This window comes from Lissotriton helveticus, chromosome 11 (genome assembly GCF_964261635.1).
Source record: "Lissotriton helveticus chromosome 11, aLisHel1.1, whole genome shotgun sequence".
NCBI classification, from domain to species: Eukaryota; Metazoa; Chordata; class Amphibia; order Caudata; family Salamandridae; genus Lissotriton; species Lissotriton helveticus.
In genome coordinates, this window is record NC_136072.1 from 141,051,493 (window position 1) to 141,076,843 (window position 25,351).

General features: G+C 47.0%; 1 protein-coding gene across 2 annotated transcripts in view; it reads right to left on the reverse strand.

The window, feature by feature from the left end:
* SI (sucrase-isomaltase) overlaps positions 1–25,351 on the reverse strand; it is a 645,776-nt gene that overhangs the window by 52,361 nt on the left and 568,064 nt on the right. For both annotated transcript variants that reach the window (XM_078665617.1, XM_078665618.1), the window contains exon 61: positions 12,417–12,550. In XM_078665617.1, the coding sequence (XP_078521743.1) occupies positions 12,417–12,550 (134 nt within the window). The remainder of the gene's footprint in view (positions 1–12,416; positions 12,551–25,351) is intronic.

Genomic DNA, 25,351 nt, shown 5'->3' on the forward strand with positions numbered 1-25,351 from the left:
TGGTAGGTGGTGGCCTGGCAGCCTCTGATCCACCCCTCGAAGGCTCTGCTGTAAAAGTTTACGTACTCCACCCACGTGGTACCGGGGAATTTTTTGCAGTCTCGGAATCGCTGCCGGTACATCTCGGGTGTGAGTCCGTAGCGAGTGAGGAGGGCGGTCTTCATGTGCTCGTACAAGGTCATCTCGGTATCAGGGAGCTCCAGCAGGGCGTCTCTCCCTTCGTTGATAAACTTCCCCCACAGGCCGGCGCCCCAGTCCTTGAGGGGTACTCGATGGGCGGTCATGGCGACCTCATAGGCTTTGAACCACTGTTGGATGTCGTCGTTCTTATAGTACTCTTTGACGACATCCTTGGGTATGTGCACCTTCGTGTCCACCGGGGGAGGTGAGGTCTTGCCTCCGGAGGTGCCGGTCTCGTTTGTCTTGGCCTTAATTTCCAGTTCTTTGAGTCCGCGCTCGTGCTCGAGCATGAGTTTTTTCTCCTCGAGGTCTCTTTGTCTCCGCCTTTCTTCTAGGTCTCCTTCTAGCCGTAGCTGCTCGAGGGCTAACTTCCTTTCTGCCAGCTGGATCTCTCCTTCTTGTCTGAGTCGAGCCAGCTCCAACTCGTGGAGTCGGTTCCTCTCTCGTTCTCGGGCGTCTTCGTGGGAGAGGCCCGTGTCTGGGTTTGCGGGTCTCCCTCCCGCTGGGTTTGTCTCAGCCTCCGGGCCTCCGTTCGGGCCCGGGTTATCTTCACTCGGGGGTGGCGCGTCGCCGGCGTCCACCCAGGCCTGCAGGGCCGATTTAAAGTCTTCTTTGGTGCTTAAGCCAGTGGTAGCGATGCCTAGGTCTTTGCAGAACTGCTTTAGCTCCTTGTGACTGTAGTCTTCCATTTTCTCTTTCTGGAATTCTGTGCTCAGGGGTCGTAGTGGGTTTTTCTTGGTAGTGAGTGAATCACTCTCTGTACGATCTGCAAGGGCTCGGATCTCGGCGCTTGCCACCAATGTTAGAAAGGCGACCCCGGGGGAGGCAGAAGATGTCTGACTTACCACCCCTAGGTCCACCTCTCCTTCGAGAAGTAGCCGAGCGTTACCGAGAGGCCTCCTGGGTGAGGGTCCTCTCCTACGATCGTACAGCAGAGTAATCACAACACTACAAACGGACACCACACAGGAGGTCAAATTCTTAAGCTTTTATAGATAATAAAGGTTGCTGGTTCTTGGCAGTATATACAGGCAGATCGAGGGATCCGTAAAGGGGGGTAAGGTAGCGGGACAGTCTCCACTGGGGTGGAAGAAGGGATACCCTACGCACAGCTCTCAATCCTCGAGCTGGGGGGTTCCGAGAGGTCGGGCCGCGGCAGCGCCAGCAGGCTCTCAAGATGGTCTCAGCGAGGTAGGCCGCGGCAGCGCCAGCAGGCTCTCAAGATGGTCTCAGCGAGGTAGGCTGCGGCAGCGCCAGCAGGCTCTCAAGATGGTCTCAGCGAGGTAGGCCGCGGCAGCGCCAGCAGGCTCTCAAGATGGTCTCAGCGAGGTAGGCCGCGGCAGCAGGCTCTCAAGATGGTCTCAGCGAGGTAGGCCGCGGCAGCGCCAGCAGGCTCTCAAGATGGCTTCGGGTTACAGGAAGGATGAGTTCGTCTGGTGTCGGCCGTGACAGCATCAGCAGGGCTTCCAGTCCAGGATACAACTGGGGTCCTGCTCCGGGGCTGGCCCAGATATAGGGCTGGAGTCCTTTGATGTCCGGACCCTCGCGCCTGGGGGCCGGAGGGGCCGGGATGATGGTGTCCAGACCCCCAGCAGGGGGGTGGAGCCAGCGCCCAGGGAGGCCGGAGGGCGATCGATACCAGGCGTCCGGGGACGGCTGGGGACCATCGAAACTCCCCTTTCCTCCGGGATCCGTCGAGTGGCCACTCGACCACCTGGGTGGATCCGGGCGCCTCAATGTCGGGGCTTCGCTGGAGCCGGGGCTAGGCAGAGGCCACGTGCCCCTGACGTGGAGGTTCCAAGATGGCGTCGGGGAAGGCCTCGTGTTCGGGCGTGATGGGCCTGGGATGGAGCTAGGCCGGTAGTGTTGATCCGGTATGGTAACCGGACCGGCAATGGTGGTCGTGCAGGGTCGGGCTGGAGGGGCTGCCCGAGGCTGAGTGGAGGGCTGAAGTCGTCTGGGGCCCGCCGCGCGGGAGAGGTAGGACCATGCCATGCGGCCGGGTCCAACACCAAGGGCTTTTTGGCTTCCCCCCTGTTCTTGAAGTCTCAAGGTCATCAAAGACTTTCTTTAACTCTGCTACAGCTGCTGTACTCTGCCCCCTTCGTCTCTTCACATCAAATCTTCGATGTCAACCCTTGCTCCATCCAATATACTTTGCTAGAGAGACCTGTCGGAGTCCTGTAACTGGCCTGCCCTCCATCACAGCCAGCCTGAACATTGGATTTACCCCGCTCTAGCATGACCTCAGGTAACCTACTTACTTCTGAGCGCTTTACTGCAATTAATCTTTTAAAATTGAAGATACTCACTTCTATACATTGGACTTTTGTTGTTGTGGTCTTGTTGTGTTCAGAATATAATAATCTATTTTTCTAAACCTATTTGGAGTCATTTTATGGTTTATTAATTGTGTTACTGTATGTGGAAAAATACTTTACACATTGCCTCTTTAGATAAGCCTACCAGAGGGTGACAACAGGTTATCTTTTAGTGTGTATCCAGCTTACCCTGACTAGAGTGTTGGTTCCTGTCTGGCCTGGGTGCATACCTTAGCCAACCATGAATCAAATTTCTAACAATTTTAACAGCCATTGTCTGGCTAAATAGATTATTTTTTGAATTGACACTCTACCAGATATACCCATGTAGCAGCCAGCCACTCAAGTAAACATTCAACGTGGTCCTCAGGTTCAAATTATATTCTCCAATATTAATAATAATATTACATCAGATGTTATTCAACATGTTATACAGTGTAACACTGTGAAATACATCATCCAAGTCCGGTCCCCCTCATATTAAACTGCGTGTTATGTATCAAAGCCCAGACCATAGTGTTGACAGCTTTGAGGGAAAGTCACAAACTTTGGGGCATATTTACAAACTGCACTTTCTAATATGTTTAGTAGTGCTGCATTAGTAGTAGTATTCACATACTACAAATCAATTTACAAAACCACATCTACAGTCCTTCACCTCTACTTTTCTTTGTGGAGATTTCTGCTGGTTGCGGAAGTCTCCTCACACATAGATATACGTTTGGGTAGTATATGTAGGAGGTACCTGGGAGATTTGCCACAGAAAGGTCCTGAAACAGTTGGAGCCCTGACTTGGAATAAGTCCAGCACCACACATGTCAAAAAACAAAGAGATCCACCCTTATGGAAAGTGTAGAAGTGTTCATCCAGACTACGTGTGTCTTCTGCAATGGTGGAAAGCACATAGCTTTGTTTAAATACCCCTGAACCACCAAAAGGACCATTGGTGGCATGCTTCATCATCGGGGTCTTCTCGCCTGCTGCGGGACGGGGTGTGCTGCGACCTACAACTACGTGGGAGCACTGGTTATGAAAAACAATACTATGTGTGGTGTAGGGGTGGAAGGGTCAGAAGTGAGTGAAGGGTGAAAAATTAAAAAATACCTGGCTCCGTGGAAAAAATTAATTTTAATGTTCCTTTGAGCTGGTATCGTTAAAAGTGAGGGATGAGATGGAGATACTATGCTTTAATGAGTAGTGTCTCCTGTGTCTACATGTTTCGAAGACCTCCCCTGGCTTCTCTTCAGGACCTAGAAGAGATCCCTTCTACACTCAAATCAAAACAACTGTGTATTTACATATAATACTAACTAAGTGGTGCACATAAATTTAACATGCACAGTATATAGTACCCCAGTAGGTATATTGCTGAATGGGTTTTTTATATTGCCCAGTTAATGCCCCATGAGCCCTCAAAACGGGAGGGAAGGGGTACCTATAGTCACACAAATATCAAGGTTACCCCCTCACCAGGACACTGCCTCACCACAGCTCCGTGAACATCCTTTTTGACAATATAACTCAACCTCTTCTGCTCTTTTGAGAATTACCTTTTCACTCCCTTCTTGTGTTACTTTAACAGCACCACACATGACCAATTCCAAGTACCACAACTGTTCGACCTGTCAGCCTTAGAGTGGTCTTTCCTGAAAACTTGTTGCCTTACCTCCTCCATTTTTGCTGGACTTCTTTCTTTTTGCCATAGGACTCTGTGCACTTTACCACTACTAAAGTGCTTGCGCTCACTCCCCTTAAAATGGTTACATTGGCATATACTCCATTGACATTTTTAATTTACTTGTAAGTCCCTTGTAGATTTGTATACTATATATCTAGGGCCTGTAACTTAAATGCTACCAGTGGGCTTGCAGCACTTATTGTGCCACCTACTTAAGTAGAATTTTAAAACATGTCCCAAGCTTTCCATTGTAGCCCAAATGCAGTTTGAAATTGCCATGTTGACTTGGCATTTAAACCCCCTTGCCAACCCTTTAACACCCTTTTCATTACATATACGTCACCCCTAGGATAGGCACAAGGCAGCCCAGAGGGTAGGATGCTGTGTAATTAAAAGGTTGGATTTTACAGATAGATTTTGTGAATTCCTCCAAGATAATCACCCAAAAAGGTACTGTACTGGGTTGGCCTGAATGGACCAACTACTGGCAGATGGGGGGGGGGGGCTGGAGTTGAGTACAGACCCATTTACAACTGAAAAGCCTATGGTCTGCCTTCACACAAGGTGCTTCCCGACCCTGCATTGTCACTTCAAACAGCTTGGAGCCAGAGGAGGCAGGAAATCCCATCTACTTCAAAGCCACTGTTTAGAAGCTAATCTCACACCTTCCAGAACCAGAGGACCAGGGTATAAAAGTAGCACCTCAGACACCACCTCTTCAATACACTTCTGGACTTGTGGATACTCTGCCAGGAAGAAGGACTGTGGACTGCTATGAGGACTTCCACTCTGCTGGACTGCTGCTCTAAATGAACGGCTGTGCTTCTGACATACTGCCTGCTGCTCTTGCCTGGGGAGGTAGAACTGGATGTACAACTTCATTCTGAACCCAGGACCCCAGAGTGACCTCAAGGGCTAGTCTGCTGGCCTCCAGACCTTAACCTCAGGGACATATAAGGTTCCCAATATCCTACAGTCTAGTCCCTGGACCCAGCAGCAGTGAGTTCATGATGTCCAAGAGGTACCTCTCAGACCTTGGCCTCTTTGTGTGACTCACAGCTGCTGACATCAAACTTTTGGGCACTTCATCACCGTGAAAGGGCCTCTTCGCCCGAGACAATAGGTGGGCAGTAAACTCCACTCTGCTAACAGACTATAAGGAGATTTGCCCACCCTGTACTCTGTCTCAAGCATGGAGTTCTGAATAACTCTGACAAGCGCTTTGTGACAGAGTTTTCTCAAGCGCAGCTCACCAACTTGAAGTTGGTGAGTGTGAGTGAGAAAAATTAAGCACTCGGACGAGGCCTGGCATGATTCCTCAATGGGGGTAGTTGTAGTAAGACACTACCGTTCACTTTGACTCAGAGTCATCTGGGTTTATTATTATAGTGGCTTTACATCAAAACCAATTGGTGTTTGTGCTGATCCAAACCAGTAACACCCCTTACTGAAAAGTGGGAAAAGTGGGGAAAAGTAATTTTAGCATTGGGAAATTTAAACCTTTCCAATGCAAAACACCCTTCGTTCTGGACAGTAAATAGTTTTGAAATATACTGAATTCCTTTGTCTTAATTTGAATTGATCCAGCACTGGTGCAAACCACTTGTAAATCTTGGCTTGTGTGTACATATTGAAAATGATATGGCATAAGGCATCACCTTTTCTCTTATCAAATGCAGAATCACAGGATGGGAGGCATATAGGGGGGAAATGCCAGAACCATTCTCAGTAAACAGAGGGGTTAGGCAGGGATGCGTCCTCGCTCCAACATTATTCACACTATTTATTAACGATCTGGCAGCCTATGTGGATTATAGCGAGTCTGACATACTACGTCTTGTAAACATCATGGTGCCAGCCCTGATGTTTTGCTGACAATGCGTTGCTCCTCTGAAAATGTCCCATGGGACTGCAAAAAAATCCTTCATAGAAGGTGGGAGAAAGCACACTGCCTATCATCACCGCACAGTTCACCGCATTTCATTCAGGTAAATGCAGTACGCTTACTTCAAATTTGCTGTCGTTTTTCACCAAAGTTAGAGCTGGTAGCGCTGCTATCTTTAGATAGATTTGACTGCTTGATTGTGATGTGATTTTATTGTCCAGGGATATTCCCCAAATGTGATTTTTTTATTGTGCTTTCATGGTCTAAAAGTCTAACAATGGATTAAAGTTTATGACTTGACTGCTTTTTCAAGTTAAGGGGCCTAGACGTGAACATCGCCAAAATCAAATCTATGGTTTTTAATCCTTGCCGTCCAAATCCTATGCCGAGAAGGTCCCCCTTGAAGTGAGTCCACACTTTTGATTTTTTGGGTGTTACTTTAACAGAACACTTTAATTGACAATCTCACAAAAGTTATAGACTCAAAATAGAGCAAACAGTTGGAGGAATAGTGAAGATGCATAAAGCGTCTCTATTTTGCCCTATCTCACTGGCACTTTAAGTCTATAACTATCATGCTATAGGATCAGCCCCGTATGGTGTTGAGCAGTGGAGACATAGGAAGGTGTCCTCCTTAGTTGCAGTTAAAAATCGCTTTATGTGCCAACTGACGGGTCTCCCCACCAGTACTCTGCTGCTCCCCCTAGGGTTAGATATAGACTAAAAAATATCTCAGATGGAGCCAGTGTAAGCTCTACTCTGTATTGGAGGAGGATCTAGGCTACACTCGAGTTGAGTTCTTACCAGTCGGGTCTACCTGGGATACTTATGCAAGGTGCTAGTGACCTCCCATGGCTAAGGCACATGAGGCCAACCCTTACAAATACTGGGCCCGAGCGATGGTGGAACTCTCCTGTGGAGGCCTGTGTGATTTGAAAAGAATAAATCAAGAGGGCCTATTGACAATACAAATTGGGTTTCTTGCAAAGTCAGTATATCATCCTTCTTAAAGCTGAAGGATGTATTTGAGGTACCACAGGGGTTACTGGGTGGAATGGAGCCCACGATTGCCAGGAGCTCTGCATGCAGCTAGTAGGAGTGTTCAAATAAGAAATAAATTCCTGAATACATGTAATAAAAAAATGCTTGAAATCCAACTAATTTCAGCGGGTGAGAAAGTTCACACTATTTTGTACTTTTCAAGTTCTTTTTTTTAGAACAAAACGTCTCTCAGGAAACTGGTCCGTACAGAAAATATCTTCCTAAAGGCATTTCACCTTGATCCAGTGACCTTGTAGTATCTTGTGCCACTTTAAAACGTGTTAAAAGTGTGCTTAACGTGTCAAAGTGTTCACATTTTATTTGAGAAGAGCTATTAAATTATTTTGTATAATGATATGGATTTTTGCATATTTTTTCGACTCTTGCATAATATGACTGATTTCTGTAATACATTGTACTATCCTAAATGGACCTTTCATCCGCTGTACCCTCTGCAAGCCAGTACAACGCAAATTACTTATAAAACCTCACAAGCCTGCTGCCCTGATACTGGCCTCACTTAACTGCTCCCCAAACATGCGACGCAGATCAACCACCTCATTGAAGACCAAAAGATTGATATCCTCTTCCTCACGGAAACATGGCTCGCCCCACATTCTGAGGCAGACATGGTGCTAGCAACCCCTTCAGGCTTCCTCATTCAGTCCCTACCCCGCCCCCTAGGCCGAGGTGGCGGTGTCGCCATCATCCACCGGGACCACCTTCTTTGCAAATCTGAGGATGCACAGATCCCTGACTCTGAAAGCCTGCAATTTACAATCAAGCTAGACTCGACCAACTCTCTGACAGGAGTCCTTGTCTACCGCCCTCCCGGGCATCCAGGCCCTTTCGCGAGCACTCTCCTGGACCCTGTAGCAACCCTGGCCCACTCCATATCGAATTTCCTGATAATAGGAGATCTTAACATCCATCTCGATGACCCTACTGACCAGACAGCAGCTGACCTGATCGCTGATCTGGCAGCACTTGACATCCACCTCCTTAATTACGGACCCACTCATACCAAGGGTCACCTGCTGGACCCAGTGTTCACTAACACTCCATCGATGCAGGTGAAGGATGCCTCCCCCTTACCCTCGACAGACCATTTCCTAATTTCCTTCCTACTGCCAGGTTTCTTCAGGAAACCTCAAAAACCGCCCACCTACATCAGGGACAGGACCTGGTCCAGACTTCCTACCGAAGAGTGGGCCAGCATTCTTAAAAACACCAGCCCGGCACGCGCAGACGACCCGGCTGTCGCTGACAGCAATTTCAGAGAGTGGATCACCACCTCCCTGGACTCCGTACTCCCACTAAGAACTAGGGAGGATAAAAACGGAAAACCTGGGTCCGCCCCGTGGTATACCACTGACCTCCGACTCCTCCGTAAAAACTGTAAAAGAGCTGAACGGCTTTGGAGGAAAGACTGGCAGCACTCCAGCAAGGAAGCATACCACAATACAGTCAGACTCTACAAAGATGCCATCAGGCACGCCAAAGCCTCCCACTATGACACGCGGATTACAGAATCTTCTAATTCAGCCAGGGAATCCTTCATAATCGTAAAGGAGCTGCTCAAAGTACCCCATTCCCCGTCCTCCAGTGTCCCCTCGGTGGACCGAAGTAATGACCTAGCCACGTACTTCAACGATAAAATCGCCCGTATACTAGTTTCCCTCCCCCTCCCGGGCCCACCAGCCACTTGGACAATCCGACACCCCCCAGTCAAACCGAAAGTAATCCTCGTCCTCAACTTGAGACATTCAGGCCAGTAACATGTCTGGAGGTCGAGCGAACCATGACCAAAATGAGAAGTGGTTCACCACTTGATGCGGCTCCCATCAGATTCCTCAAAACCGTGGCCCCTGTCATCGTTCCCACGGTCACGGAGCTCATTAATAGCTCACTTACCCAGGGATATGTCCCTGCCAGCTGGAAGAGCGCGGTGGTAAAAGCACTCCTTAAAAAACCACAGCTCGATCCAGCAGACATGGGAAACTATCGTCCAATTTCTCTCCTACCGGCAATCAGCAAGCTAGCTGAGAAACTGGTCAACAGACAATTGTCCCAGTTCTTTGAAACAAACAACATCTTACGGGAATCCCAAACTGGTTTCCGCCCGGGCCATGGCACAGATACTGCCCTCCTCGCCGTCATCGAGGAGGCAAGGCGCATACTGGATTCAGGAGGGTCAGTGGCAGTGATCCTCCTGGATCTCAGCGCAGCCTTCGACACAGTCAACCACCGTGTCCTCCATCGGCTCGCGGCAGCAGGGATCACCGGGACGGCACTTAGTTGGACAGAATCCTTCCTCACCGGACGCACGTTCCAGGTATGGGACGGCAACTACCACTCAGCCACCCTCCCCCTCACAAGCAGGGTCCCTCAGGGATCTTCCCTGAGCCCGACGCTTTTTAACGCATATATGGCTCCCCTGGAAGACGTGGTGACACCATTTAACATAAAAATGGTAAGCTACGCTGATGACACTCAACTGGTCGTCTCTCTATCCCAACTAGTCGACCACCCGGAGAAACTGGCGAACTGCCTTGCCCAAATACACAGCTGGATGAGTGATTCATCACTAAAATTAAATGGGTCTAAGACCGAAGTGATGCTCCTGGGAAAACAATGGGCAACTATCCCCCCAACAGTCTGGCCCGACGTATTCGGAGAAATCCCCTCCCCGAAGCGTGAAATCAAAACCCTTGGAGTATGGCTCGAACCGGAGCTCACCATGAAGACGCAAGCGGCCAAAACTGCTGGCACCTATTTTGGGCTCATGCGCACCACCCGTAAGATCCTCCCATTACTACCACCTGCCACTAGGAAACTTCTTATCCAGGGGCTAGTATTGTCCCGTCTTGACTACAGCAATATGGTCTACCTGGGCGCTCCAGAGGCCACCCTGACTAGACTACAGCGGACACAGAACGCTGTGGCCCATCTGCTCACGAACCTTCCTTCGAGAGTGTCAGCAAAACCAGCCCTCAAGGCCTTGCACTGGCTCCCTGTTCGCCAAAGGGTGGAATTCAAAGCCATGTGTACAACACACAAACTTATCAACGGATCTGGCCCTACTATCCTCAGCAGCCTGGTCACCCCCTACAAAGCATCCATATCCCTCCGTTCAGACAGTGAGCACCTGGCCAACGTCCCCAAATTCAAAAGGACCCGCACCGGAGGCCGACGATTCTCGGTGCAAGCGGCCGTGAGATGGAATTCCCTCCCATGCACCCTCAGACTGGAAGCCAGCTACCTGACCTTTCGCAAAAAACTGAAAACGCACCTATTCCCGAAATAATTGTTCCTCCTCCCTCCCTCTCCTTACAGGATAAACAATCTCCTTACAGCGCGGGGATGCCCTTGGGTCACCAGGCGCTAAACAAATCGCTAAAATAAATAAATAAATAAATCCTAAACCCTTGGTGCCCTTGACTTTCATACAAGTAACGAAAAGGCCTTTTGCGTGGTAAAGGACAACAATAACTGCTTAACCCCTTCGACGCTCATGACGAGCTGGGCTCGTCATGCAGTAGCCTCCTGCTACGCTGATGACGAGCCCAGCTCGTCATGTAAAGTGGTATCTGCGGATTCCCAGCACAGGAGAAAAATCCCCATAGCGTTCAAGGTGTTAACAGTCAGCCCCTAAGTGACCAGGCACCCCAGTGTCACCTCTACTGTTTGTACTAATAGTAGCTACAGCCCTTGATAAAAGGACAGACAAACCCAGTAGTTAGCTAGGGAGCATAGGGCCTAAAGCAAACAATGATAATGTCCACCACCGGTTGGATAGTAAAAGAAAGCCTTAAAAGGGGTACAGTGGTATTAAAAGCACCTCCTGCACTAAGAATATGTACGACCCTGGAAAGAGGAAGATATATTTAGAGAGACATTATTTCCCCATTCAAAGTCATGTGGTGTAGATTGTGAAAACGAAAACATGCCAAAAATGTTAGCAAGGTGTTCTCATTTAGGGTCTAATTTACAAGACAATGGTGCAGCTCGGTGCATCAAGCCATTTAGCAGCGCCGTGCTGAGTCCCCTTCTTGTTAATCATTTTTAAAGCACACAGATGCGACATAACAACAATATGATGCATCTGTGTGCATTCCTCTGTGCTGGTTCACAATTGGCTGCCATGTGCCAGCGCAGGCACCCTTGCTTCATTTTTCAAGGTTGCCTGTGTTGCAGGATGATTGTTTCTGTCCAGGAAGGAACACCTTCTTGCACAAAACAATAATGGATGGCATTTTCCCTTTTCCATGCATTCTTCAGAATGCAGCACGCTTAGAAAGTGGAAAAACGTGGAGAAATAAAATTATTTCTCCTCTTTGCACCAGGCGTAGGATTTTGACACATTTCCAGGTTGACCAAATGTTGTAAATCTAGGAATGTGTCAGGTTCCATGGATGCTGCGTAGGAACAACCGCAGCAACACCCATGGAACGCCCCTTTCACACAGAGTTATGCATGGAAGGGGCCTATATTTACAAGGCTATAAAAAGTCAGGTAGAGAGACTTTACAGGACCTTGTAAACATGGACAAACCGATTGTGCTGCCGGTACATCAAAAAGCGACGAGCCGGTGGCAGAACGGGCTTGTAAATGAGGCCCTTAATGTATTTAATTGCAATCTCCTAATGTTTTGATTCTAGAGACGCCTGCTCTTCATTTACAGAAGAACACTAGTTCATGCACACAAACTGAAAAATAATTATTGCACTCATTTGGTGCTAATCTTTATTTATGGAATCTAAAAATTTGCAAAAAATAATGAACACAACTAATTTTGCAACTGTCTTTCACCCATAGTTTGAAGATAAAAGCCATCATAAGGTGTGGCCCAGTAGGGAATGAATGGCTTATCAGCCACGATAAAAAAAGATATCCTGGAGATGGGTGTTGATCAGGGCAAATAAATATCTGCAAGAACAAGATGGTCTCATACAAATGGGGAATAACTTGCTGATAATGGTGCATTATGCACCAAACGCCACATTGATCCCTATTACTGGTATGTACATGATTCCGATCCCTGCGTTGAGGATTGTTTGCGCAGGCATCGAAAACAATGGAGCACTCATACTGTGGGCCCAAGTGTTAAGTTCCACCACCAACATATGGTTGGTGATGAATTAAAATGCTGAAGCCAAGGCAGGACAATTAATGCTCAACCCATATCTGACCTGAGTCGTGCAAAAATAACTGCAACCAATTTTGAAGCTTACCATCACTTCTCAATGTGTCCCTCTGTGTTAAAGAAAAACATGAACCAAAAATAACGGGAATTGTAGGTGTATCATACCTATGATTGATTTATCCATTTGGTCCCAGGCAGCAGTGTTATCTCCCAGCCAGTGTCCCGACCACTTTCCACTGGACGGATATGTTGAGCGGGTGACGATAATACCTCGTTCATTTGTTATGTTTAACAAGGTTCTAATATAAAAAAATAAAAGCATTATTAGCCAGTACATGTCTCATATTCGTACGTAAAGATGAGCATTATGATAACGTAATATGGGTCAAGTGAATACCAATTTCGAGTCTACTTTACAGAATGGCTTTACCTGCCCTCTGCTGTTCACACTTCCCTAAAACAATAAACTTGTTGTGATCTCTGTCTCATGAGAAAAGGCATTGGATGGCTATCGACAAGGTAAGCACATATAGCGGTTTTAGGACAGTGCGAGTGGTGCAGCCCTACTGGGCACCTACCTGAGGAAGGAGGGGGCATCAACCTTAAGGGGGGGGGGTGCTGTGTTTAGAAATAAATTATGATTAAAAGTGGCTCAGAGGGTAAATATGCATGCTGCAAAGAACACGTACCATGCAAATCAAAGATCTGTGTTTTATATGGCCAGCTGAGTGGATTACTGCTTTTGCCACAGAGATCCTTTTGTTACTGCAGTTCATAAGATACAACTCTAATATAGAACAGTCATCAAAGAGCTGCATGCAAACTGCATAAAATAGGTGTTTTTGCCCCCAGTCTTTCATTATCTATTCCTAATGTTGCTGAAAATAGTATGTTTGAATAGATTTACATTCTTTTTAGTAAAGGCAGCCTTTGCCAGTGCTTTAAACAAGTTAAATGTATATATGAGATGGGCTATGGAGAGATGAATGGCACTTCTGCCCTGTGGTCATGAGGGAAATTGAGGAGGAGGCAATCTTGGGGGGGGGGGTACCAAAAATGATTGTTGCACCTGGCGGCAATAGCGCTAAAGCTGGCCCTGCATAGCAGTGATGTTGTTTCATGCTTAGGTAATTCATAGTTAATTGTGGTGATTAATGTACCTCTGTATTTGATCTGTGAAATATATTTTTGTATTTAAACTCCCCCCACCATGTGTGATATGAATTACTCCTTTGAACGCTATACAGAAATCAGCTGATGTGTATACTAGATTTAAGTGATTAGTGCACCTGCACTCTTTGACTTTACACTGATTTTATACTGATTTACACTGATTCTATGAGAGTGATTGCTGTAGCAAGACCCATCTTATGTCACCAAGGATTGGTCTTCCAATAACTTTCTAGTACATCATCTCAGTCACTCTCTATTTACAGTTGATGCCCATCTGGCCTAGTCATGCTTCCACACTTCTCAATGATCTATTCTTTTCTTCCCTTCAAACACCACTCATCGCAATGTATTGCATTGTCACTTGAATCACCTAACCCTCTTACATTGAACTGACCACCTTACTTGGTGTTAAGAGGTGTTGTGTGCTCCTTAATCAGTTCTTTAGTACCAATGCCATTTTATTAGGCCCCTGGTCACAAAGGTATTAATAGAGAGATCATCATAAACATAGAAAGTAATGTGACATATGCATTCAGAATTTTATTCCAGTTGGCATATGTTTCAATGTAAACTAATGTGCCAGAACTGCATGCCAATATGGTATTTACAACAATTGTGTATTCTCTTGAACTTTAAATGTGTACAAACTTGTTGAAACAATGGTTCTGTTAATTACTACCCCTTCAAATTTAAAGTCACAATATTATCATGAACACCACATATGGTAATACACTTACTACATTGTGTTAATGATGTGCATTTAATGGAAAGTAAAATAGGGTGAAGGTCCTCACCCGTCAGATGGAATCACCTTACTTCACTGCTAACATTAAAACTTGTTTTGAGCCCACGTATTATGTAATACCTGCTCCTCTGTACACCAAAAATGTCACCACTTCCCACACAGTCTACTTGTTTTGTACGTGAGGCAGTCAGTTTTGTACTCAACAAACTTATGATGGCCTCACCCCTCAATCTTTCGAGGAATACTCCTTTCTCCCAAAAATATAACTCTTTCAAAGTTTTAGTGCCTATTAAAATTGAAATTAGCACAATTCATACACGCTTGCTGATCTGAATGCCCTCATTGACAAACGTGTTGCTGATCCCTTTTCATCGTCCTTATCATCTTATACATACTGATTGAGTCGAAGAAAATCAAGCTGAAAACTCAATTTTCATATCACCTCCGATCACTAAATGTCCAATATAATAATATTTCCCACTTATTCTTAGGGAAACCTGCCTAACCTCATGCTCATCTTTAACCATCTCAACTACTACCAGCTCACCTTTGCTCAGTATCCTTCAGAACTCATTTTTATTCCCATATCAATTGTATAAACTCTCATTCATTATCCAACTCTTGTTTGATGAAAACCACAACCGCTTTTATTGCTTAAAACAAACATTGCATTCAACACAGTAAGTCTCATGATTTTCCACTAACTTGTCTGTAGCTGTTTTGTCAGCGGTTCCATGTTTGTGGTGGGGATATCTCCTACTAAAGAATCCCTCAAGTCCAAGATTCACACTCACTTGCATAGGCTACCACATATATATCTAGAAGAAAATATAGCTTATGGGCACCATCTTTGTTCCTCCAAACAAAACCTGATATTAGCAAAATATAGTGAAGTAATTCCACCTGCATTGAAAACAGTTGTTATGTGTGACCAACTACCTTCTAGTCGCCCTTGGCCCATTGTGAAATCTCAAACATACATCCAAATATTTGGTACTTATTTCTCTAAGAAAACAACGATCATTACAACTTAAAGTATTTTTCTTCACTCATTTTGTTAGTACCCTTCACCCACTTCAGTAAATGTAGCAAATTCCGTTCCCTAAACCTATACTCTCAAGACTTGCATACATCAATCCTCTCTGGTTCTCTTGTCTATTACTCCTTGAAGATAGCATCCTCTGTCCATCATTTATTATCATCCTCTTTCACCTGTGTGCTTCTGTAAAAGTCATCAATAAATAGACCCTAAATAATATAACTGCATAACTTTGCATTGCCCATATTATTCTGAAATAACTCTCCTCCAGGATGCAATGCCCCCCCCCACCCATATCCTAGAGTTCTTCTCAACTGCTAGGAGAAACATCATTTACCATGAAGTCTAAACCATGCAGTGCATTTACAATGCAGTCTGAAAAACAACTATGCCACTACCACGCGTTCCTTTAGCACACAAGTCAGTACGACACCTTGCTTTACCTAACGTAGTGTTGGACTTGTGTTGGATTTTAAGTCCAACACATGTTCCCTTCTGATATACAGACTAGAGTTAGAATAGTAAATTATACGGTTCCAAAGTACAGAACTTCCCTAAAGCAAGTCATTGTAATGACTTGCGTGCTGACCAAACATGTGGAAATTACACAGTCGTTGTTTAGACTGCATTGTTAAGGGAAGCGTGGTTTAAGCATGCGAGGTTGGGTCATGCAAGCCCCCAGGGCTGTTACCTCATATTTTGTCTTCTCTTATTGCCCCTGTACAGATGCTGTGCTGGTCTCCTTTTCTGCAACCACTCCCCGAATATTCTCTCAAATCTCCATCTCACTGTTCACCATCAGGTACTGGATGTTCTAATGATTTGTCATTCTAATTTCATGCACAATTGAGACTCCTATCTTCCAACTCCATTTGAGAGTTGTTCAAATACAGAGAATGCTGTGCTAGGCTGGTTGTAGGCAAAATCATGATGCTGAAAGTCTTCAACACGGCCTGGATTTAAAGGTCAGCTGCAGAAGTTATTTGGCTGAAGGTAAAAGATTTTAGTGGGAATGTGCCTAAAGCTGGGGATGTTGCATCTAACCCCGCTGCACAGGGATAAAGGCAATATGATCCGTCAGTGTTGGACTGATTATAGCACAACCAGGCAGCGCCCGAAGGGCTGGTTTGACACGTCAGTATGTGGGCTACTTTTTGGCCCGTTTGTGGGCCTGTCTTTTAGAGGGGTACACGGGGTGGTTGACAAAGAACCTGACTCCATTCCAAGGGGAAACATCCTTTACAACGCAACTTTTACCACGCAGTGCTATTACAACGCAGGTTTTACAACGAAAACCATTACAACGCATTGTGCTGGGGGGCGCTCTAGGATAGGGAATAGATTTAATTTACTATCCAACACCTTCCCTAGTGTCCACCTTCCCTAGTGTCCACGGGGACTGGAGTTGGAATAGTAAATTAAACTATTCACTATCCAGCACCCCTAAGCGCTATGCGTTGTAAAGGTTTGCGTTGTAATACTTGCGTTGTAAAAGCATGCGTTGTAAAAGTATGCGTTGTTATGTCATACATCCTATTCCAAGCCCTGCCACTAACCCTTGCTGCAAACGTCATTTGGGCACATTGTTGTTTGGGAACACAGGCCCACACTTACCCACTTTATCTAACACTTTCTTTTAATGGCAAGTACAACAAGGATTCAATTTTTTTAACATTTATTTAATGTTGCCTATGTGTGAACGATGCCAATTGAGGTAGAGTGTCCATCCAGGTAATAAAAGCTATATTTTAAATTCAGTGAAATGGAAGAAAATCAATATGCCATATATTCGTTGTTATCATCTATTAGAACTATTGGAGAGATTGCAAATCACTAAAAACTAAATAGTGCACCCTTCATTTTGTCAAGCCAGTCTCATCTGAAAAAATATACATATGGCCTCCCAAAAATTTATTGTTTTTTTAATTACAATCGTTTTAGGAGGAATTAAATATGGTTAAGAACTGGTAAATGCGTTACAAGCATAGAACAACCTTCAGAAAATAATGCTTCGGATTAATTACTGAAAAATCTAATTGAGTAAAGAGAAGTGTTTATGTTTTCCAGTGTGAATACTTACATTACAATATCCTGCTCATATGTTAAGTTGATTAAATGAAGAGTGAAAATTCCGTATTTTCTAAGCACAGGCCTGGATTTTTCGCATCATCAATTACATTGAAAAGCCATTCATGAACTTGCAGGATATGAATCCAGTCATATTCTGACACGTTTTTGGGAAATAACTGCTACATATCGATTTGTTGGTTTTCGAACTCTTCGCGTTTAGCGGCATATTCATAAGGGATTGGCGAAGCATGTCGTTAAGCAAACATTGCTAATGCCACGCCAGCCACGGTTCGTGCAGGGCGTTACACCGGGCGGTGACGTCAGGCAGAGGAGGGGCAGGGTGGGGGGTTGTAAAATGCGGGATACAGACGATGTCAGGTAAGTACCCCAAAAAATAAATAAAACAAATTTTGTTGCGCTGCTGCATCACATTTGGCGCAGGTAACAAAATTGTTTTTGTTTTTTTCGGTACTTACCTGACATCATCCATATCCCGCATTTTACAACCCCCCACCCTGCCCCTCCTCTGCCTGACGTCACCGCCGGGTGTAACGCCCTGCACGAGCCGTGGCTGTGCCACGCTCTGCCATTCTGAAAATGCAGGGATGCGCCATATTCAGAAGAATGGGCTGCAACCCTGCATTACCCTATTGCACTATTTCTGGCTGCCTAGTGCCAATGCAGGCACCCTTGTACCATAGTGCAAACGTGTCTTTGCTGGGGGAATGATTGTTTATGTGCAGGAAGGTGTCCCTTCCTGCACATAAACAATGCAGAGTGGTGAATTGTAACTTCTATGTGTGCTGCATTGCGCAGCAAACATAGAAGTAGCAAATTGTCATTTTTTAAATGATTGTTTATGTGCAGGAAGGGACACCATCCTCACAAAACAATTATTAATGGCAATTTGCTGTTTCTAAGTGTGCTGCACGTGCATCATACATAGACACAGCAAAAAGGAGGAGACATTAAGCAGTTCTACTCGTGTTGCCATGTTAAGACTGGGTTTTCTCTGGTCTTTATTTTGGCGCTGCCTCCTACTTACGCCACCCTTGTAAATAGGGGGCTGCGTCTAAATTCATGGGTGGTGCAGTGGAACGCCCACCACAGAGCCCAATGCATGCCTCTTTTACATTAAGTCTAATATTAAAGGGAGCCTTATTTACAAGGAGGTGTTGAACCACATTAAGTGGCTGAACAACGCCTTGTAAATGAGGCAAAGGGTTTAACGCCACAGGAACGTCATAAAAAGTGACGTTCCTGAGGGGCTTGTTAATATGCCCCCTGGTCTTAACATGATGAAACGAGGAGAAATGCTTAATTTCTCCTTGTTTGTGCTATTTCAATGTGTGCTGCATTGTGCAGCACACATAGAAACAGCAAATTGCCATTAAGTATTGTGCGTGTGCAGGAAGGTGTCCGTTCCTGCACATCAACAATCATTACAAAAAAATGACAATTTGCAACTTCTATGAGTGCTGCACAATGCAGCACACAAAGAAGTTACAATTCACCATTATGGATTATTTATGTGCAGAAAGGGACACCTTTCCCCCCCCAATGCAGACATACTTGGACTATGGTGCAAGGGTGCCTGCATTGGCACTAGGCAGCTACATTTATAGTCAGTGCTAGGGGGAACGCAGGTGTGCACTGCATTCTTGTGAATATGGCACATCCCTTCATTTTCAGAATAGCGGAGCTTGGCGTAAGCAATCTTTGCTTAATGGTAAGCTTCACCATTCCCTTGTGAATGAGCCCCAAAGTTTTAGAAAAATAGCATGTGAGATGCAAACCACATGATGGCCCATACTTTCTTTAAAGTTGTCTTATCAATAGTTCTTAAATGTTTTATTATAAAAAACTTTTTTTTCCACTTAGCATAATAGCTTAGTGTGTGTGTGCCTTCGGGGAACTGCAACGTAGTTTAAAATAATTATAACTAACTATACATACCAAGCACTTATGAGAAAAAGAAACCTGGAAACATATAATCGCTATTATACCCCGCTTCAGCATGCTGTTATATAAGTTTGCATTCTGACGGACTGTCGAGCTGATCAATAGTGCATTAGTGCTTGGGGAGGACAGGAAGCTTCCTACGCATTTCCTGGCAAAAGACTGAATAGGGTGGCAACATGAAAGTTTTTCTTCCTACTTTCCACAGTTGACACAATTTCTTACACAAAGAGCTCCAACTCGAACATCTGGGTGAAATGAGAAGCACCGTCTAATCTTTCTAACTGTCTGGAAATGGTGAGGTCTCAAATAATCCCTTAGACTAGCATTAGGAGGGCATCAAAGGAAGGAGTGGACCTATTGTGTTACTATAGCTGTAAAGTGGGGATGGGGGTGGGGCACTGAACCCACACCGGAGGTATAAAAAAGATGCATGGTTGCTTTTGTAAACTGGCACAATCTTCACCAACAATGAATTGGAAACTCTATTAACAGAATGTTTGTGTGCCCATCAGATATATCTGCAGGTAACTTTTCATGAATGCAGTCAGGAAACTCGATCAGAAAACCTTTATAATATATTACCAGGCAGGGCCCTCTTCCGGGGTCAAAACGGACTCTCGGATTACTGACAGAAGAGCAATAAATCATGTGCAGTGATATAGAACTCGTGAACTAATTTGAATACGTTACCTAAATATTGATACAGTAATACCTAAAAGTGGAATATCAAATCTTCACTGGGGGGGAGGAGCTACGCGAGCGTCCGTGATGGCAGCGTGAGCACAGAGCGCCCCGAACCCTCGCCACTCTTCGTACTTTATCCTGACGAAATCCTGAATTTCTGGACGGCTTATTGCAGAGGAACCTTAGCTGATGCCATAACTCTTTTCAGATTTTGATTTGGACTTTGGGAACCGAAACCACGTCGTTTTGAACTTTTGAGGCCCACCCAGCGGTGAGCCGGGGGTTTTGGTGGATTGTAACGCCAGTACGGAGTTGAACAACATCGGCGGAGGAGTTTTCCCCCAATGGCCCTGCCTCAACTTTCAGTTTTGCTTTCGATTTATGGCATTGTCGAACTGCGGGGCAGTTCCCATCGGTGTCCAGCCGGCTCAGTTGAAGCGTGCCTCTGGCCCCATATGCAGTCGGGTCGGGCCGCGACTCTGCCTCGGCCGCGCAAGCCTGTTTTTGTGGACTGCTGTTGCCTTGCCCGCTAGCGGCCATTTTCACAAGGTCTCACGGGTCCCTCCGGGGCTCATCTTCCAGCATGGCCTGCCAGGATCGAAGCCGAGAAACGGAAGATTAAGACGCCCCTCCGAGGGGGCCCGGTCCAGGCCAACGTTATGGACCGGTACACCTTATTTAAAGGTTCTCCTGGTGGCGCTAGCCACCCCCTGGGGGACCCCAAGGACGATTCCATCTCCTCTACGGATCTGTCTCTTCAAGACATCATGGGCGCCATTGCCAGTATGAGGGAGACCATAGGTCAGCAGTATGAGGCTCTTGCCAGTAAAATCGACACAGTGGCGATCGATGTCACTCTGATCAGAGCCGACCTGGCTAAAACCAACGAGAAGGTGAAATCGTTGGACCTGAAGACTTCTAGCCTCACGGCTGATGTGTCTGAGCTTCAGACCGAGACTGGCACTCTGAAATCGGCTAATGATCTCCTGTCTCAAAGGTTGGAGGATTTCGAAAACAGGGCAAGGCGCAACAACATTCGCGTCATAGGTGTTCCAGAGGATTCCAGAGATCTCCCGACGGATCTCCTGGTTGAGGATCTTGTCCTGAACCATCTTGCCCCTTCTGGACTGAGCAAGTTCTTTGCAGTGGAGCGTGCCCACCGAGTTCCGGGTGGTAAGCCCAAACTGGGCGCCCCTCCGAGGCCTATCATCGCAAAACGTTTTCACTTCAGAGACCGTGATGCTATCCTGCAGGCTTCGAGGGTGGGCGGCCCGGTGAAATTCGAGAATTCTACTGTCAACTTTTACCCGGACTTTAGCTCGTCCAGAGGCAAAGGATGAGTTTTCAGGGGGCAAAGCGACGTCTTCGAGACCTGGGCCTGAAATATGCAATGCTGTTCCCTACTAGGCTTCGTGTGGAGTATGAGGAACGGACACTGTTCTTTGATCGACCGGAACCTGTGAGTGACTGGCTGGATTCTCTGCCTGCCCGGAGCGATCGCACTAAGCACCCTGGTGGTGCCGAGGGTGGTGAGCCTCACTAAAACTGATGACTCGGCCCTATTTCCCGATACTTGACATTGGTCAGCTGGATTCTGTGCTTTTTCTATGTATGTTTCTCATTGCCGTTCTCCTTAGGGTGGCGGGGGAGATGGGCCTCTTTCCTCCTCTGGGGTCTTTTTGTAGATCGGGACTGTTAGGGCGACAGGCACACTGCATGTTGGGGTGGCTATTTAGTCTATTGCAGGGGTGCAGGGAGGGGGGAGTTGTAACGGGTGTTGGTTGGGGGGTGGGAAGGGGTGTTTGTGAGTTTGTTTTTCTTTCTCAAGGCGACGTATTGGTTTTTTTCAAGCTTCGAATGTTCTGCTCTTTGTGGGGTGACTCATGCATTATCTGTTGGGATGGGGGTAGTGGGTTGAGGTTAATGTCTTGGAATGTCAATGGATTGGGAGACTGCATAAAACGGGGTGTAGTGCTGCAATATCTGCGTCGCTTGTCGCCTGACGTGGTACTTTTGCAAGAGACGCATTTAGTGGGAAATATGTGTCATGCTATGAATAGGTGGGGTTATCGACTGGTTGCTCACTCTGGGTTTACCACTGGTTCTAGGGGGGTGGGTATTTTGGTTCGGTCTTCTCTCCCTTTCGAGATTGATGATGTAATCCTCGACGCTAGAGGGCGCTACGCCGCCCTCACCGGTAGGTGGGAGGGTAAGTCCCTTACTTTGCTCACTGTGTACGTTCCACCTGGTCTCCAGACTTCTACCTGCTCTGATATTGGTTGTCTGTTACTGGAGCTCCCTGAAGGTATCCTCCTCATGGGTGGGGACTTTAATTCGGTACTGTCTGGCACTTTGGATCGTCACCCCCCCAGGGATATTTCTAATTCTCAGTCATGGCTACGTGGGTTCCTGGACACTTTTGGTCTGGTGGACTGCTGGAGATTGATGCATCCGACACAGAGTCAGTACACCTTTCACTCTGGGGCCCACGGGAGTCTTTCCAGACTTGATTACATTCTCATGCCCGCTGTCCAATCCTCTTCTGTCAGGGAAATTAGACACTTGGCTCGGGGCATTTCCGATCACTCCCCATTGTGGTTCTGTATGGATACTGGGGCGAATGTTGAGGGACGGGTTGCTCCTATTAACCCTTGGCACTTGCATAATCCCAAAACCCGTCACAGTTTGGTAAAGTCCCTAGACCACTATTTCCTGGAGAATGAGGGGTCTGTTTCTTCCTCTGTTTCACTATGGGAGGCCTTTAAGACTGTTATCCATGGACAGGCCCTATCCCTAATTGCGGAAGCCAAGAAAGTTAGGAATCAGGAGGTGGTGAGTCTGGAGGATGAGATATTGGGGTTGGAGGCTGACCTAGAATCCGGTGTCACCCAGGATAAACTCCACGCCCTTGTTCTGAAGCAGCTAGATTATAAATCTCTTGTTACTGATGCTGCCAAGTCGATGTCTAGGGAGCAGCAGGGTAAACTATATGATGTTGGGGATAAGGCGGGTAAACTGATTGCATGGCTTGACAAGAGGGAGAGAGCGAGTCGAGTGGTTCCTGTGAATCAGACTTTAGATGGTGTGAGTGTGACTGACCCGAATGAGATAGTGGAGTGTTTTGCGGATTATTTTCGTGGTGTGTACTCCCCGGTGTCTGACAGGTATGAAGAGATTCCCATTTGTTGTTGCGCGACATCGCGTTGCCTTGCCTTTCTGAGGAAGATCGGAAGTGCATGGATGCCCCGCTGTCCGTGGATGAGATTGCGATAGCGATTCGTTCTCTCCGTTCGGGCAAGGCTATGGGCCCGAACGGCTTGCCTATCGAGCTGTACAAACTGCGACCTGATAGAGTTGCTCCGTATCTCCGTGATATGTTTCTGGAGTCATGTGACCTGGGCACCCTCCCTTGTGACCAGCGCCTGGCAACGATCGTGGTCATTCCCAAGGTGGGTAAGCCTCGGGACCTTTGCGCTTCGTACAGGCCCATCTCCCTGTTGAACGCGGAGCCTAAGGTTCTTGCTAAGGTCCTTGCTAATCGTTTGCTCTCTGTTATCTGTGACCTGATTCATCCCGATCAATCCGGTTTTATACCGCATCGTAACACTGCCCTCAATCTGAGGCGGCTGCATGGTGTTCTAGCGAGAGCAGGGTCTCTTTCGGAGCCGGCCATCTTGGCCTCCTTGGCCTTTGATACGATTGAATGGCCTTATCTTTGGGCCGCCCTTGCGAAATTCGGTTTTGGTTCGGAATTTGTCGGGTGGGTGCAGCTCTTATACAAGGAACCGTTGGCGCAGGTTATGGTCAACGGTCGGGTGTCCGCGCCCTTTGTTCTTGGGAGGGGTACCAGACAGGGGTGCCCGCTGTCCCCCCTTCTTTTTGCTCTGGCATTAGAACCGCTCGCGGCCTGGCTCCGCTGGGAGCCGTCGATGAAGGGCATGCGGTGGGCCCCGATTTTGAAGACCGAGTTTCGTTGTATGCAGACGATATTCTTTTGTATCTCACCTCTCCTCGTAAGTCTCTCAACGTCTTGTTTGACGTCCTTTCTTCGTTCGGAAAGAATTCCGGATTGATAATAAATTGGTCGAAATCCTGTGTATACGCCATCTCGGGTGTCCTTCCCTCGTTGCAGAGTAGATTTCCCATTCAAATTTCTCGTTCCGGTTTCAGGTACTTAGGAATTTTTATATCACTGGATCCGACTGCCCGCTATGAACATAATCTCCTTCCTCCTCTCCGTCGGTTGAGACTAGACGTGGCCCGGTGGCGTAAACTGCCGTTGTTGCCACTCGGCCGCGCCACACTTTTTAAAATGATGTCTCTGCCTCGATTTCCGTATGCACTCCAGAATTCGTTCGACGTCATTCCAGCGAGCTATTTTCGGGAGGTGGAGGGCTTACAGAGACGGCTCGTCTGGGACGGCCGTGCACGAATTGCTCTCGTAAAGCTGACACTCCCCTGGTATGACGGGGGCATCGCGCTCCCGGATATCAGGCGGTATTATTGGACCTCCCAGCTGTCCGCCATCAATCACGCATTGTATGCCCCCAGTCCGAATCCGGCTTTCGAGATGGACAGGCATCAATTGCCGGGTGGTGACTACCATAGGGCACTTTACTCTCGGGCAGCAGGGAGTGATTTGACTGGACCAACTAGGATTGCGGTGCGTGTGTGGAAAGATGCGAATGTGGCCATGGGATGGTCTGATCGATTGACACGAGCTACCCCTTTGTATGCGTCCGATAGATTGGGAAGCCTCTGGACATCGAAAGGTTTTGAGAAATGGGACATGATAGGTATAAGCAGAGTGGGTGACCTCTGGGTGAAGGGCGCGGTTAAGTCCTTTGCGGTCCTTCAGAACGAGTATGAGTTGAGTGATAGAGAGTTTTTCCGGTATGCGCAGATCCCCCATGCCCTGACGTCGGTCTTCGCCGCCGGCACTGATGTCCCCGAGTCCTCCCCGCTTGAGGACCGTATACTCGATGGTCACCTGCCCGATAGTACGATATCGCTAATCTATAAGAAATTGATCAACGTTCGGGCTGATCTTCTTGTGCGTCTCAGGGTGGCCTGGACTGGGGACGGGTTGGAATTGGACGACGAGGACTGGCAGTCGGCAGTGTCTTCCCCTAGGGAGGTCGCCATTCCCGCCCGTCTCCGTCTCGTCCAACTTAAAATTCTCCATCGGGTGTATTTTACTGGTCCTCGATTGGTTACCATGGGCTTTTCCTCGGATGGGTTGTGTAAACGCGGGTGTGGTTTGAGTGCCACTTTCCTTCATATCATTTGGGAGTGCCGGATGTGGCTGCGTTTTGGACCCGTGTGTATGCAGTGATGGAGTGTGTTACTGGGGTCGCTCTCCTGCCTGAGGCTCGGAGATGTCTGTTGAATGTGTGGGAGCCTAATGATTACAGTGTCGCCCAGACC